The sequence below is a fragment of the Halichondria panicea genome, chromosome 1 (assembly GCF_963675165.1).
Source record: "Halichondria panicea chromosome 1, odHalPani1.1, whole genome shotgun sequence".
In the NCBI taxonomy this organism is placed as follows: Eukaryota; Metazoa; Porifera; class Demospongiae; order Suberitida; family Halichondriidae; genus Halichondria; species Halichondria panicea.
Genome location: NC_087377.1, coordinates 17,691,018 through 17,703,847, shown reverse-complemented (window position 1 = coordinate 17,703,847; position 12,830 = coordinate 17,691,018). Strand labels below are relative to the sequence as shown.

Sequence of the window (12,830 nt, the reverse complement as noted above, 5' to 3'; positions counted from 1 at the left end):
TGATTGAACACACAGCATACGAACAATTATTATAAACACAAATCAACGCTTGTTCAGTTTGGAGGTATAGAGTTTCTGTTTAGCTAGAGCTCTTTTCCTGCGTATATCTTCCTGAGAGTATTTTGGGGCTGCCACTTTTGTCAACTTGCAGGGGTGTGGTCCAGCGAGCTGTGGGGGGTTCAATCCTGCCCCCTGCGTTGGCAGCTGTGGGGTGTCTAATCCCACCCCCTGTGTTAGCAGCTGATCGATGAAATCATTGTCTCCAGTGGAACCCCATTCATCATCAGTACAAGGTGTAGACTGTACTTGTGGCCTCGAGGTAACAACAGATCTAGTTTGATAGATTGAAGGGGATTTAGCTTTCCTCCTTAATTCAATGGCAGGTCTGGTCGAAGGAAATTTCTTGATTGTTGAAGGTTTGTTTAAACAAATTTTCTGAGCTTGACGATTTAATCTGTTCCTGGAATCTAGTAACTTCTTTCCCGTATTTTGTCCAGTTTTTGAGTCAGATGTTCGATAATTTGTAGTAGTGGGTGGGGCCGTTTTTCGCCCGGGAGGGGTGGTGGTGTCGACTTGTAGCGCTACCTGCGACCAGAACCAATCATCTTCACACTCTTTGTAGCCTTCTTTAGGGTCACAGGGTTCACTGCCGCCCTCGACAGGTTCACAATTATCGTCTTTTTCTTCATCCGAGAAATTTAGTCGAGTATTGCACTCTACAAAATTTAATATCACAATTACTGCTCATTATTATTATTATTGAAGATCTTACCGGGTGAGGGTTCAAAGGTCATTCCCTCCTGTGCAGTGGCCTTGTGTTCTGTCAGAGCCTCTCTGAGTTTTTGAGCAATCACATTGAGCTGGTGGAGATCTGTGTGGGCGTGTGTGTGTGTGAGGGGGGCATTTACTTATTACTAATAAATTATTCCTAACTTAGCGATTTTACATGTCTCAATATACAAGTAAGGCATGTTTAATTAGCATTGAGTAGAAATAATTAGTATTATCTGGGCAGCCTAGTGGTGCCTCAGTTCTCTATGCATGAGCAAAACTGCCATAGTGTGTGTGTGTGTGTGTGTGGGTGTGGTAAGGACAAGGCCGAACCTGACGAGTTGTCTGAGTGTCGTGTCTTGCGTGACCGTGTGCTAACAGTGGGACTGAGGTCAGTCCAGAGACAAGTGGTCTTACCAGTGCTCGCTTTATGAGTGTTCGGAGACTCCTGTGTGGGGGGGGGGGGGTTAAAAAGAGGATGTGTGGCAGTAAGGCAATAGGGGAGAGTACAATACACACTGGTAACAAAACATTGGAAACAGGAGGCTATAAAGAAGGAAAGGGGAATATGTTATAGTCAGGGATGTTCCCACACTGGTCGGTGGTGGTGGTTGGTACTAACCACCTCTAGACAATAATAACCATCTCTTAGGTCTAGTTTACTACATAAAAGAGGAACATTTGTGTGTTGAATTAAGGATTGAAAATGTGCCATCATTTTGAACATTTTGGGCACATGGAGATGCATGGCAATTTACGGGGGAGTATAGTGGGGTAAAGCTTTGGGCCTTACGTACGTTGAACGGGAAGAGAGCTAGGAACCTCTCTGTGGTGGGGTGACTCCCATTGCCGGGGGGAACGTCCTCTGTACTGTAGTCATACGTCACCGTGAGGTCGTGCACGGAGGGAGAGCTGGTTTCCATGGAAACTAGAGCCGGGGTAGAAGGAGTATCTGTATTAATTAAAATACAACATATGTAATTTTTAGCTACAGAGTGTGCGTGTATACACATAATATCGGTACCTGAGGTAGTTGATTTGACGGCTAGAGGACTACTGCTGGAGACGGGCACAGGTGGCGATGGTGGAGGTATCTCTTCCTCTGATTTATTGCCCTTTTCGTATACACTGACTCTTGACTTCTTAGCCCTTCGTGAGAGCTTAGTACGAGGCATATCTAGTAGTAATTTATCATATCCATATGTCAATAGTAGAGAAAAAGAAGACTTCGTTTGAAAACTTAAATTTATGGTGAGCATTAAATGGAGAATTCTAAGATGACCTTTGACCTTTATTTGATAATCAATATTGGGGATTTCCCTTTAGTGTGACAGTAAAACATTCTATCGCGCATGCGCGAAACCATGTGCGACAATGGAGTAGCAAGTAGGTTTGTGCTAATTGGTTGGTATCTTGTCATCCCGAGGAGCAAATGGATACAAGTGTGAACTGCCATTTGAGAAAAGGCAGAGATGTGGACACTGTTGACCCTCCTGTTGATATGGCCTTGCTTTATCTCAAAAGGTAGAGAGAATAAATAATTATATGAAAATGTGTATTTTTTAATATGATTTCTATAGTTTCATGTGTGCATATATCTGGCCCTGGAGAGCTGAGTGTTTGGAGTGATAACAACGTAACCCTGGAGTGTGTGGGTGAGGGTGTCTTGGAATGGTTGTACAACGGGTCACCTCTGATGGGCAACGTTCATACTGCATTCCCGCGCCCCGGTATCGTTGTCCTAGTACTGAGTGTTGTCACTGCCCCGGAGACGGGAGTCTACACGTGCACCAACGGGACTAACTCTCACTCTATCAGCCTGTTGGTTAAAGATGGTGAGGTTTAAGCAAACAATTATACAGTGACGTGCCCTAGAAATTTAGCAATAGTGACAGTCCATTTACAATCCACAATCTCGAGATTGCCTCTTGCCAAAATAGAGGCTATTTTCGATCCTCAATTCAACACACAAATCAAGCCTCTTTTATAGTCTAATATAGGCCTAAGAAGTGGTTATTTTCTATCTAGAAGTGATCAGTACCAACCACCACCACCGACCAGTGTGGGCACATCACTGAATAATAGTACACAGACAACACTCAATGTTTTCTATATTGCTACTATTCTAGTTTACTAAAACCATTCTTACTGTTTAGTAACTAGGTGAATGGCTTTCTTTCTCTTCAGCTCGAAACAGAGACTACTCTAGGGGTGGAGAGTACGACACTGTGTTAAGTTCGGTCGTAGGGGGTGTGGTCGGAGTGGGTGTGGTCGCAATATTCATCGGACTGGGCGTGTGTGTGATCATGGCATGCGTTCTACACAAAGAAAAAGGTGTGTACATTCTTCACAGGGATCGAAATTTGATCCAACCAAATGTAAATACCGTAAGTTTGACCTTTAACTGTTTCCACTTGTGACCTCATGCGGCGTATCCTGAGGCAATACTATGAATTCCTTATACGCTTAGTTGTGTTTAATGAACCGATTGCTAAGTGCCCGTGGTTTGGCCTGGGGGACTAACTTTGTTAGTACAGCTATGCTAGCCAGGAACTACATCACTGGCTACGTGGCAGCCTGTGAGGGATCAGATATACAACAGTACACTGGCTTCACTGCACAGCAAGTAATACAGTATAGCGCAAAATTTTCGAGGCAATTGAATTTTGTGGAATGGCCTCTAATTGAATCAATTAATGTCGCGCTATTTGGTCATTTCGTGTATCTAATTTTCGTGTAGGATTGCTAACCCACAAAAATTAAGCCCCTCAAAATATTTCGCTCTACACGGCACAAGACACCTTTTGATGTGTTGTAGTCTTTGGCATTGAAACTACTATAGCGCATAATTATAGTTATGTACCACCAAATATATCCCAGTGATGTGTCCAGGATTTTCAAAAAGTGGTAGCTATTTTCAATCCTCAATACACAAATTTGCCTCTTATAATATGTGGTAAACTAGACCTAAGAGATGGTTATTTTGTATCTAGAAGTGGTTAGTACCAACCACCACCACCGACCAGTGTGGGCACATCCCTGGCTATAATTATAGAAGATTGCCTTTTTCATGTTCATATTCTACAAAACTCCATTCCTATTCCCATGCAGTACGGTATGGGGACGAAATGGACTACGAGATAAAAGAAGAATATTTTGCCACCCTCAATTTAAACGCCCTCGAGGCACTCAACCCAGAGGTCAGAGCGCACATCGACTTAGACTTTCTCGCACAAGTAACAAACACTGACCCGGCCCTTCTCGATAAGTATAAACCACACCCACAAACAACAGATGAACAAAACATCGGCGGCGGCGTGGAGTCTAACCGTGTCAGCCCGAGTCGCATCAGTTTAACGAGTGTTCATTTCGACGTAGTGACTAGACCGTTGAGACTGTCAGATTCCACCCCCATCACTCCGCATAGGAGACCGAGGTTGTCAGACTCCACCCCCATCACTCCGCATAGGAGACCAACTTCGTATATATCGACCCCCACGTCCCCTGCTCCTAGCATGAGGCATCAGATCGGGATAGTAGATCTAGATTCAAGCAGCGAGGGAGAGAAACAGAGCTTCCTGAGAATGCTCAAAATGGTGGAGTCAGTGGAGAGCGGAGGATTGCCACAGGACAGAAGTCCTAAAACTCTATAGCTATATAATTTATTATCGAGCTAACAGTTAAAGAAGAGATTAATCTGTGCATAATTATACTGTTTGCTGTATCACACATACAGTGCAAGCTGCTATTTTGAGCTGTAAAATAAATTATTGGCAACAACAAATGACTTCAATTTTAGTTCCCCGCGTGTGCATGAGGCATAAATAATGACAGGATTCATTTTATATAGCCATAATTATCTTACACGAATTACGAAGAGATGCTGTTATTAAAAACATCCTTTAAAGCACACACACACACAGTTATAAGTGTTTGTGTATATAAATATAAATTATTGTACACGTTTCCTTGTTTTATTGTGGAGAATATCATCAGTTCTAGTGTCAAAAGCACACACATGCACATATGCAGTTAAGTGGTGTTTGTGTACTTACATACATATAATCATTGTACAAGTTTCCTCCCCACTATATACCCGGGTAAGTTTGTATATCAACACTCATGACCATGTGGGTAACAAGTCAAAGTGTCAGTTTATAAATTTCTCTCACACTGCGATTAAATAAGAAATAACTGTGACTTCATAATATAGAACTCATCGGAACACACAGTACAGAGCAAATATTCACAAGTACAAGAGCTTAAAAAAACAGAAGATAAAATCCCTACTATACTGTGTAAGCTGTTATCAAGAGTAGATAGATAGGATCTCGTTTACTCTTGCTCTATAATTAATATAATATATAAAAGAGAGATAATAATATGCATGGTGTACGGCAATCGATAAAACTACTGAGTTAAAATCACACACACTAGAGAGAGGTCATGTGGGGGGGCTATACGTTGCTGTTCCCGTAGTTGGGTGGGGGGTCGCTGGGGTCAGCGTTTTGGCGAATCCTGTTCTGTTTCTCCAGCGTATTGAATGACGAATGAGTCGTGAGATCATCCGGCATATCAAATGGAGACGGCTCCTATAATTAGAAAAGAAAAATAAGACTAAAAAGTTGAAGAGAATACGTCTCGATGGTACATTTGTATCTAAAAATGTTGGCCACTGTGAAAATTATGACTTCATTTTATATATGCTTTATGTGGTTGACAAGTATGCCAGGGACTTTATACATGTATGGAAAATGCTTAGATAGAAGCGCTTTTTAACAAGGAATCCAATGGTATATGACATTTGGAAAGTATGACAAAGTTATGACAACATTGTGAGGGCCGAGACTATAATTATTGTACAGTGAGAATGGAGTATAAATGTGCGTTGTGTTATTTTCTTACCTCGGCCTGTTGTTTCCTGCTGTGGGTTTTAGGTACGAACTTTGTGGATGTCTCAATCCAAGTCATTCCTCTGTATATGTGCGAGTGATAGGGGTGTGGTCAATTATATCATACCAGCCAGTTATAATTTATTATAGCTACTGATTGAGACACTGTTAGGATTGAAGCTGGTACACACACACACAGGCACACGCCCATGCTAAACTATAAGCCAGCTCTTCACTTTAGGGAGTAGCAAAATAAAATTCACATTCGAAAGGAACGCACCGTTTTCCCTTTCCCTTCATACGACCACCTGCAGTCTTCTTACCACCGCCACTCTTGGCCTTTGATTTCACATCTGTGTGTGTGTGTGTGTGTGTGTGTGTGTGTGTGTGTGTGTGTGTGTGTGTGTGTGTGTGTGTGTGTGTGTGTGTGTGTGTGCGCGTGCGTGCGTGCGTGTGTGCGTGGGGGGGAGGGGGGGACAGTCACGAGACACTGTAGATTGAAGCATATAACTATCGAAGCTAAATTTGTGAACTATAGAAGGCCGAGTGCAATTTACTTTTTGTTTATAGGCAGGAGTGCATGAATAGGATATAAGTAACTACTGCCTAAGCATGCCAGTTTAAATTCTTTATAGAATGTAGCTCCTATAGTCTGCCACTAGACTGTGTGATTGTTTGTAAGGAGATGCCAAGAGGTGGTACTTAGTTACTGTTGTTACGGCTGATTATTGTGGGAGGATAATTTAATTTTAACTGGCCAGTGAATGCTTCAAAGAATCTGTTAACGTGTTGTATATGGACTAGGTCAGACTTCAATGGATTGCATGTTTTCATTGCAACATAATTGTACAGTATCTGGTGACTGCCACACACACGCGCTGTTTACATGTGTTGTCATTGGTTCTATGGATTAGAGGTTAAACTTTAATGTTTTCATAATTACACCATAATCTTGTACAGCTCTTTCATGTAGAATGATTGGTATGCTTAAACCCGCCACAGTACATACCGTGTGTATAAGAGGACATGGCACATGCATGCATACGCATACGACCACTTGGGTATACTTGCCACACTGATATACACACTGATATACACATCGCAAAAGGTAGATTTTGTAGCATGTACATATATATATACACATGTATGTAATCACAATACACATGTAAAGTATATTTGCGTTGAGTTCGACCCTGGTAGCTTTATGTACGTGGTGGGCAAGTATGCCTGGGACTTCTATATGAAAAATACTAACTTTTAGCTGGTTTGAAGCTTACCAGCTCTACAGCATATAGATAGAAGCGCTTTTTAACAAGGAATCCAATGGTATATGAAAATTTAAATTTCAGTGAAGTATGACAAAGTTATGACAACTTTATGAAGGTCAACCTCAACACAAATAGCACAAGCATACGTGCACCGGGGTACTTGTCACACTGATATACATTCCTCACTGTAACTGGACGACTGGTGGGAGCTCTTGGAACAGCAAGTGCAGTAACACGCCAGCACTAGCACGAGGAGGAATATGATGACTGCCACACCCCCGAGCACACTCAGCACAATTATCAACGTCTCGCTGATCACAGGAGGTGCTGTAAGAAATCACATGACATTAATTAATTAATATTAAAATTAATATATAAATATAATGTATAGGTCATAATTTTGTGGGGGGAACGAACGTTTTGTAGGTTGTGTTCGGAAGCTGATGGTGATGTTTGCGCTCACGCCAGGGGCTAAAATGCAAGAGTAGGTCCCTGTGTCCGTAGATAGTGGGTTGGTGAAGACAAGGTTATTGCCAACTTGAGTGGCAGACGGGGGCAGACTGAGTCGACCAACACGCCCCCAGCGTAGAGTAAGGACGTTACTGACACTCGAGGAACAGTTGAGTTGTGTTGTTTCACCAGCAAAGACTTGTCCGGGAGGACCGGCGACAGTGGGCGGTGAGGGTGCTGTGTGTGTGTGTGTGTGTGTGTGTGTGTGTGTGGAGGGGGAGTTATCTAAGCTTTCAGAAAATCATAACATTTTTGACATTGGATCAACGGTACTAAAGTTAAGGCTGTTGAATGTTCAACTACAACCCCCCCCCCTCCGTTTAACCAATGGTTCGGAACATGTCATAACTATACTAAACAGTGTACAAGATTACAAGACACTTACGTTGTGTGGAAAATTCTCCCTGAAAGAAGAACGGAGATGTTCCCATCGCATTGACAGATGCAACACGCACGTCATACGAAGCACTTGGTATTAGATCCATCAACATCACCATGGTGATATTGCCGTTCACAGTCCTCGTGAGAATGTCGCTAGGAGTGGTCCAATCATTGAGACGCTCTTTGTATTGTATGAGGTATTCGTCCACCTGACCCCCGGGAAACATCCAGGAAATTAGAGCCGTTTGATTGGATATTTGGTCCACGGTGGGAGCGAATAAAATCGGTTGTGGCACATCTGTGTGTGTGTGTGTGTGTGTGTGTGTGTGTGTGTGTGTGTGTGTGGGGGGGGGGTCATATACAATATTAATAGCGGACAATACTAATTCTTTAGCAGAGGAGCATGGCGATTATATCAGGTGATGTGCCCACACTGGTCGGTGGTGGTGGTTGGTACTAACCACCTCTTAGGCCCATGCATGTACATGTCAAAGAGGCAAACGTGTGTGTTGACTTGAAGATTGAAAAAAGTCACCACTTGGGAAAATTGTGGGCAAATCACATTCTGTAAGCTGCTGCTCTTACACAAAGCAAAGGCTGAGTCACACATACACTGGGCCAACATAAGCATGGTGGTTGACTTATACAAAGCTATTCTAACACAACACTTACCCAGTGACTGGGTCATGATGGTGATGGTGGCAGCATCTCCTCTACCAGCCGTGTTCACAGCCAACACCTCAACTCTGTGGGGAGGGGCAGGGATCGATAAGTAACTGTACGTTCAAATAAATCAGCGACACATTTTTGTACTAGGGATACACATGTACTGTACAAATGTGTACATTAATTATACTGCCAGGAGATTATAATGTGAATATAAAAATTACCGTATTACTAGAATATTTTGCGGGTAAAAAACCTTTGCGAATGAGCCAAATCAGCAGAAAATTTGACCTTTTGCGATCTAACTATTGCGTTCTGGCAAGGATTGTGTGTATTTACTAGTTTAGGTTTTGCTGGTTTTATTGTTGCAAATTGGTCAACCATCGCAAAGTTCGCAAATGTTTGATGCTCGCGAAACATTCTAGTAATACAGTATAGTGTTTCAGACATTTCCCTAGCACATATAATATCAGGAATAGACAGCTTTATCAAAGAGGAAAGCCTAGACAAAAAAAACCTAACACTATTCTAGAAGCAGACCTACAATATATTATACAAGCTTCAAACAAGATCAAGCTTCAATCGTCAGTACACAACAAACCCATCCTATGGTGATTCCATATCTTCTATGTAGTATATTGTATAGCGGGTATATTTCGAGGGTGAAAAACCTTTGCGAATCAGCCAAATCAGCAGAAAAATTGATCTCTTACGATCTAACTATTGCGTTCTGGCAAGGATCGTGTGTATTTACTAGTACTGATTTAGGTTCGCAGGTTTTATTGTTGCGAATTGATCAACCCTTGCAAAGTTCACAAATGTTTGATGCTCACAAGTCAATATGGTACACAAACATACATTCTTGTGGTGAATCTATCTTCCTAGTAAAAGTATGGTTCAGGGATGTGCCCACACTGGTCGGTGGTGGTGGTTGGTACTAACCACCTCTAGACAACAACAACCACTTCTTAGGGCCTAGTTTACCACATAAAAAGGCAGATGCTGAGATTAAATACTGAAATTAGAGTGACAATTCTGGGCATACCATATGCTAGAATAGTAATATTGTAGCCGTAACCATAATTACACAGTATAGTGGGTATATTTCGAGGGTATAAATGTTTGTGGTTTTCGCTGATTAAGCATGTACCGCGAACACTTATACCCTCGAATTTAATATATCGCATGCATGCATGCTGCAGAAAGGCTGCTATTCCGCGAAAACCTGGTCTTTCTACGAAAGCTTATACCCTCGAAATATATCCGCTATACGGTGTATAACTATACAGACAGTCAACTCACTCATAAGAAGTACTGCCCACAAGGTCGACTGGTGGACTGGGGGTCCCACCATTGAAGAGAAACAGAGAGGTCTTTGTCAGAGGAATCTCGCTGAATGTTGATGCTCCTACTACTCTATAGCGCATGATGTACTGAGTGACTGGGCGACCACCATTATCAGTCGGTAGCAGCCAGGAGAAACTGAGACCAATGGCACTCACACCCTCGCCAGTCAGGTTAAGAGGCATTGAAGGAGCTGAGGAGTGGTAAAGTAAAGGTATAGTCAGGGATGTGCCCACACTGGTCGGTGGTGGTGGTTGGTACTAACCACCTCTAGACACAAGTAACCACCTCTTAGGCTAGTTTACCACATAAAAGAGGAACATTTGTGTGTTGAATTGTGGATTGAGATTGAGGAATGATTAACATGTAGTCACCACTATGGCACATCATTGGGTACAATGCAATGTAGTCGATCAGTTAGAGTAACCCCACTCACACACGCCTACACCCACCCACACACACGCACACGCACACGCACACGCAGCCTAAAACAAGCCAGTTTGTACAGTGCTAAAGTGCTAAAGCGCTAACAATAACTCTAACATGCCAGTTTTAATAGGCTACAGAATTCAGCTTCTAAATGAACCTCCTCTGAAAACACTAGATATACAACCCATACTTTTAAGTGGCCATAACTAAAACACCATTGAGCTTCTAAGTAACATAATTGTTCTGCTGTTTTCTCGTCGTAACTATGTTTGGTCTGGCTAATGGTGATCAAGTGTTTTGCCTACTTATATGAAATATGCATATGGGAAGTTTAAGTTAAATATTTCCCATTCTCTTTGCCAAAAGTGTGTGTGTTGTACTTGAGATGATTTACACCATGCTTGTTGTGTCTAAGTGGTCTTTTTGTGTGTGCCATCAAATATGCACCTGTGGTTAAGCTCATTTTAGGCCAAGCCATACAAGGGTCAGGTAAGCCCATATTTGTGTGAGATTAGACTCTTTATTTGTGGTATTCATTGCACATAGTAGCCGTATTAGTGGTATCTCATTCACATTGTGTGTGACCACTTGACTGTAATTAGTGCAGCCTGCTTATCACCAGCAAGTGCTAACACACAAGCATGCTCCAGTTTCCTGTGTGTGCCTCTTTCTCTAAGTCATGTGTTCACAATGAATGTTACATTTTTGGTTGAAAGGTTCCATAAACTTCTGAATTTTGTAGCCTAATTAAAACTGTATCTTAATTTTTCTAGTGTTATATAATTGTACATGCATGTACCTCCACAATACACACTCCACAATACACACACCCACACACCCACACATCACACACTCCACACATCACACAGTACACATACTCCACAATACACACACCCACACATCACACACTCCACACATCACACAGTACACATACTCCACAATACACACACCCACACATCACACACTCCACACATCACACAGTACACATACTCCACAATACACACACCCACACATCACACACTCCACACAGTACACATACTCCACAATACACACACCCACACATCACTCACACACCCACACATCACACACTCCACACATCACACAGTACACATACTCCACACATCACACAGTACATACTCCACACATCACACACACATCACTCACGATCCACTATCGTTGAATTAGTCACAAAGTCTGAAAAAACTCCGATCCCCCGGGAGTTGTTCCCGGCAACCTGAACGCTGTACTCTGACCCTTTTTCCAGTTCAGTGAACGTATATGTGAGGGTGGTGGGCTCGGACACTATGTCTGTGCCAAGGTCAACATTGTTGCTATCTCGGAGGCTGACAAACCAAGCTTCAGGTGAAGAGGTTGTAGCAACACTGGGAACAGGAGGCTGTAAAGAAGGAAAGGGGGAATCCGTTATATCAGGGATGTGCCCACACTGGTTGGTGGTGGTGGTGGTCCACCTCCAGACACAAATAACCATCTCTTAGGCCTAGTTTACCACATAAAAGAGGCCAGTGATTGAGATTGGATTGAAAATAGAAAATTTGGCTGAGAATGTGTGTTGTCTATGGTTACAGACAGTTATGTCATGTGATGAGTAAAAAGGGCGTGTTAGAATGTTAGGTGTGTGTGGGTGTGGGTGTGTGTGGGTGTGCTCACCAGCCACTCTGCAACGAGGGTTGTAGACGTGGGACTGGTCAGTGTAACCATACGAGGAGCACCAAGCCCTACACATAACAAGACCAGTAATTAAACCACATGAAAGGAACTGCCTACTATATATGATATGATGATAAAACAAGTACAAAGGCTGGCTAACATAACACACACACACATACACACTTACTTAGGGAGAGAGTCATGGCTGATATCATAGCAGATTCACTAGAGCCAACAGCATTGTTAACTGTCACTGTAATATTGAAGAGTGTAAATTCATTTAGACCAAGAATCTGGGTTGATTGTAGAGAACTGTCGCCAGTGAGAGGTATCTCTCTAACTCGTACTATTCCATCGAATACTTCCACTGTGACCCCGGTGATAGGGCTCAGCCCGTTGAGTCCGTTAGTCCAGGAGAGGTCCAGACTGGTCTCTCCAATATTGGAGACCATCAGGTTAGTGGGGGGAGAAGGGGGGACTGTGTGTGTGTGTGGGTGTGTGATGTGTAGGTGTGTGATATGTGAGAGTGTGTGAGATGTGTGGGTGTGTGAGATGTGAGTGTGTGATGTGAGGGGTGTGTGATATGTGGTGTGATATGTGAGGAGGTGTGTGCATGTGATGTGAGGGTGTGTGTGGGGGAGGCTTACCTTGAATGATAACTTCCACACTGGCATTTGCAGAACCAACTTCATTTGTTGCGACACAAGTGTAAGTACCGCCGCTGGTTGTAGTCAGTCCTGACCTCATTAGAGTGGACAATCCACCAGCAGAGTTAATGATAGCTCCACCAGCGCCATTAGTCAGAAGTGACCCTTCATGGAACCAGGTTATAACAGAGACTGGGACAGAGTCAGAGATACAGGAGAGAGATATGGTTCCAGTTATGAAGACCATGTTAGAG

The 12,830-nt window shown here is 42.8% G+C and overlaps 3 protein-coding genes across 5 annotated transcripts in view; 1 reads left to right on the top strand and 2 right to left on the bottom strand.

The window, feature by feature from the left end:
• Positions 1–42: 42 nt before the first annotated feature.
• LOC135343390 (uncharacterized) lies at positions 43–2,039 on the bottom strand. 2 transcript variants are annotated; one of them, XM_064540395.1, is made up of 5 exons: positions 1,796–2,039; positions 1,569–1,723; positions 1,105–1,219; positions 773–871; positions 43–716 (listed from the first exon to the last, which is right to left on the bottom strand). In XM_064540395.1, the coding sequence occupies exons 1-5, from the start codon at positions 2,028–2,030 to the stop codon at positions 43–45; spliced, it is 1,278 nt and encodes a 425-aa protein (XP_064396465.1). In that variant the 5' UTR covers positions 2,031–2,039. The 2 variants fall into 2 exon arrangements, with proteins under 2 accessions (XP_064396465.1, XP_064396473.1); XM_064540403.1 differs by having other exon boundaries at positions 1,569–1,699.
• A 72-nt stretch (positions 2,040–2,111) lies between these two features.
• LOC135343403 (uncharacterized) lies at positions 2,112–4,538 on the top strand. The gene is made up of 4 exons (XM_064540413.1): positions 2,112–2,295; positions 2,352–2,606; positions 2,959–3,105; positions 3,883–4,538. The coding sequence occupies exons 1-4, from the start codon at positions 2,244–2,246 to the stop codon at positions 4,422–4,424; spliced, it is 996 nt and encodes a 331-aa protein (XP_064396483.1). The 5' UTR covers positions 2,112–2,243; the 3' UTR covers positions 4,425–4,538.
• A 416-nt stretch (positions 4,539–4,954) lies between these two features.
• LOC135343246 (protein sidekick-2-like) overlaps positions 4,955–12,830 on the bottom strand; it is an 8,954-nt gene continuing 1,078 nt past the window's right edge. Inside the window, exons 4-15 of one of the 2 annotated variants that reach the window (XM_064540244.1) lie at positions 12,577–12,830; positions 12,117–12,407; positions 11,930–11,997; positions 11,426–11,657; positions 9,791–10,025; positions 8,495–8,568; positions 7,827–8,120; positions 7,349–7,618; positions 7,109–7,258; positions 5,944–6,016; positions 5,677–5,746; positions 4,955–5,363 (exon numbers count right to left, since the gene is read on the bottom strand). The exon at positions 12,577–12,830 is cut by the window's right edge and continues 31 nt beyond it. In XM_064540244.1, coding sequence (XP_064396314.1) covers positions 5,229–5,363; positions 5,677–5,746; positions 5,944–6,016; positions 7,109–7,258; positions 7,349–7,618; positions 7,827–8,120; positions 8,495–8,568; positions 9,791–10,025; positions 11,426–11,657; positions 11,930–11,997; positions 12,117–12,407; positions 12,577–12,830 — 2,146 coding nt within the window. In that variant the 3' untranslated portion in view covers positions 4,955–5,228. The remainder of the gene's footprint in view (positions 5,364–5,676; positions 5,747–5,943; positions 6,017–7,108; positions 7,259–7,348; positions 7,619–7,826; positions 8,121–8,494; positions 8,569–9,790; positions 10,026–11,425; positions 11,658–11,929; positions 11,998–12,116; positions 12,408–12,576) is intronic. The other variant, XM_064540252.1, reaches the window with a different exon arrangement.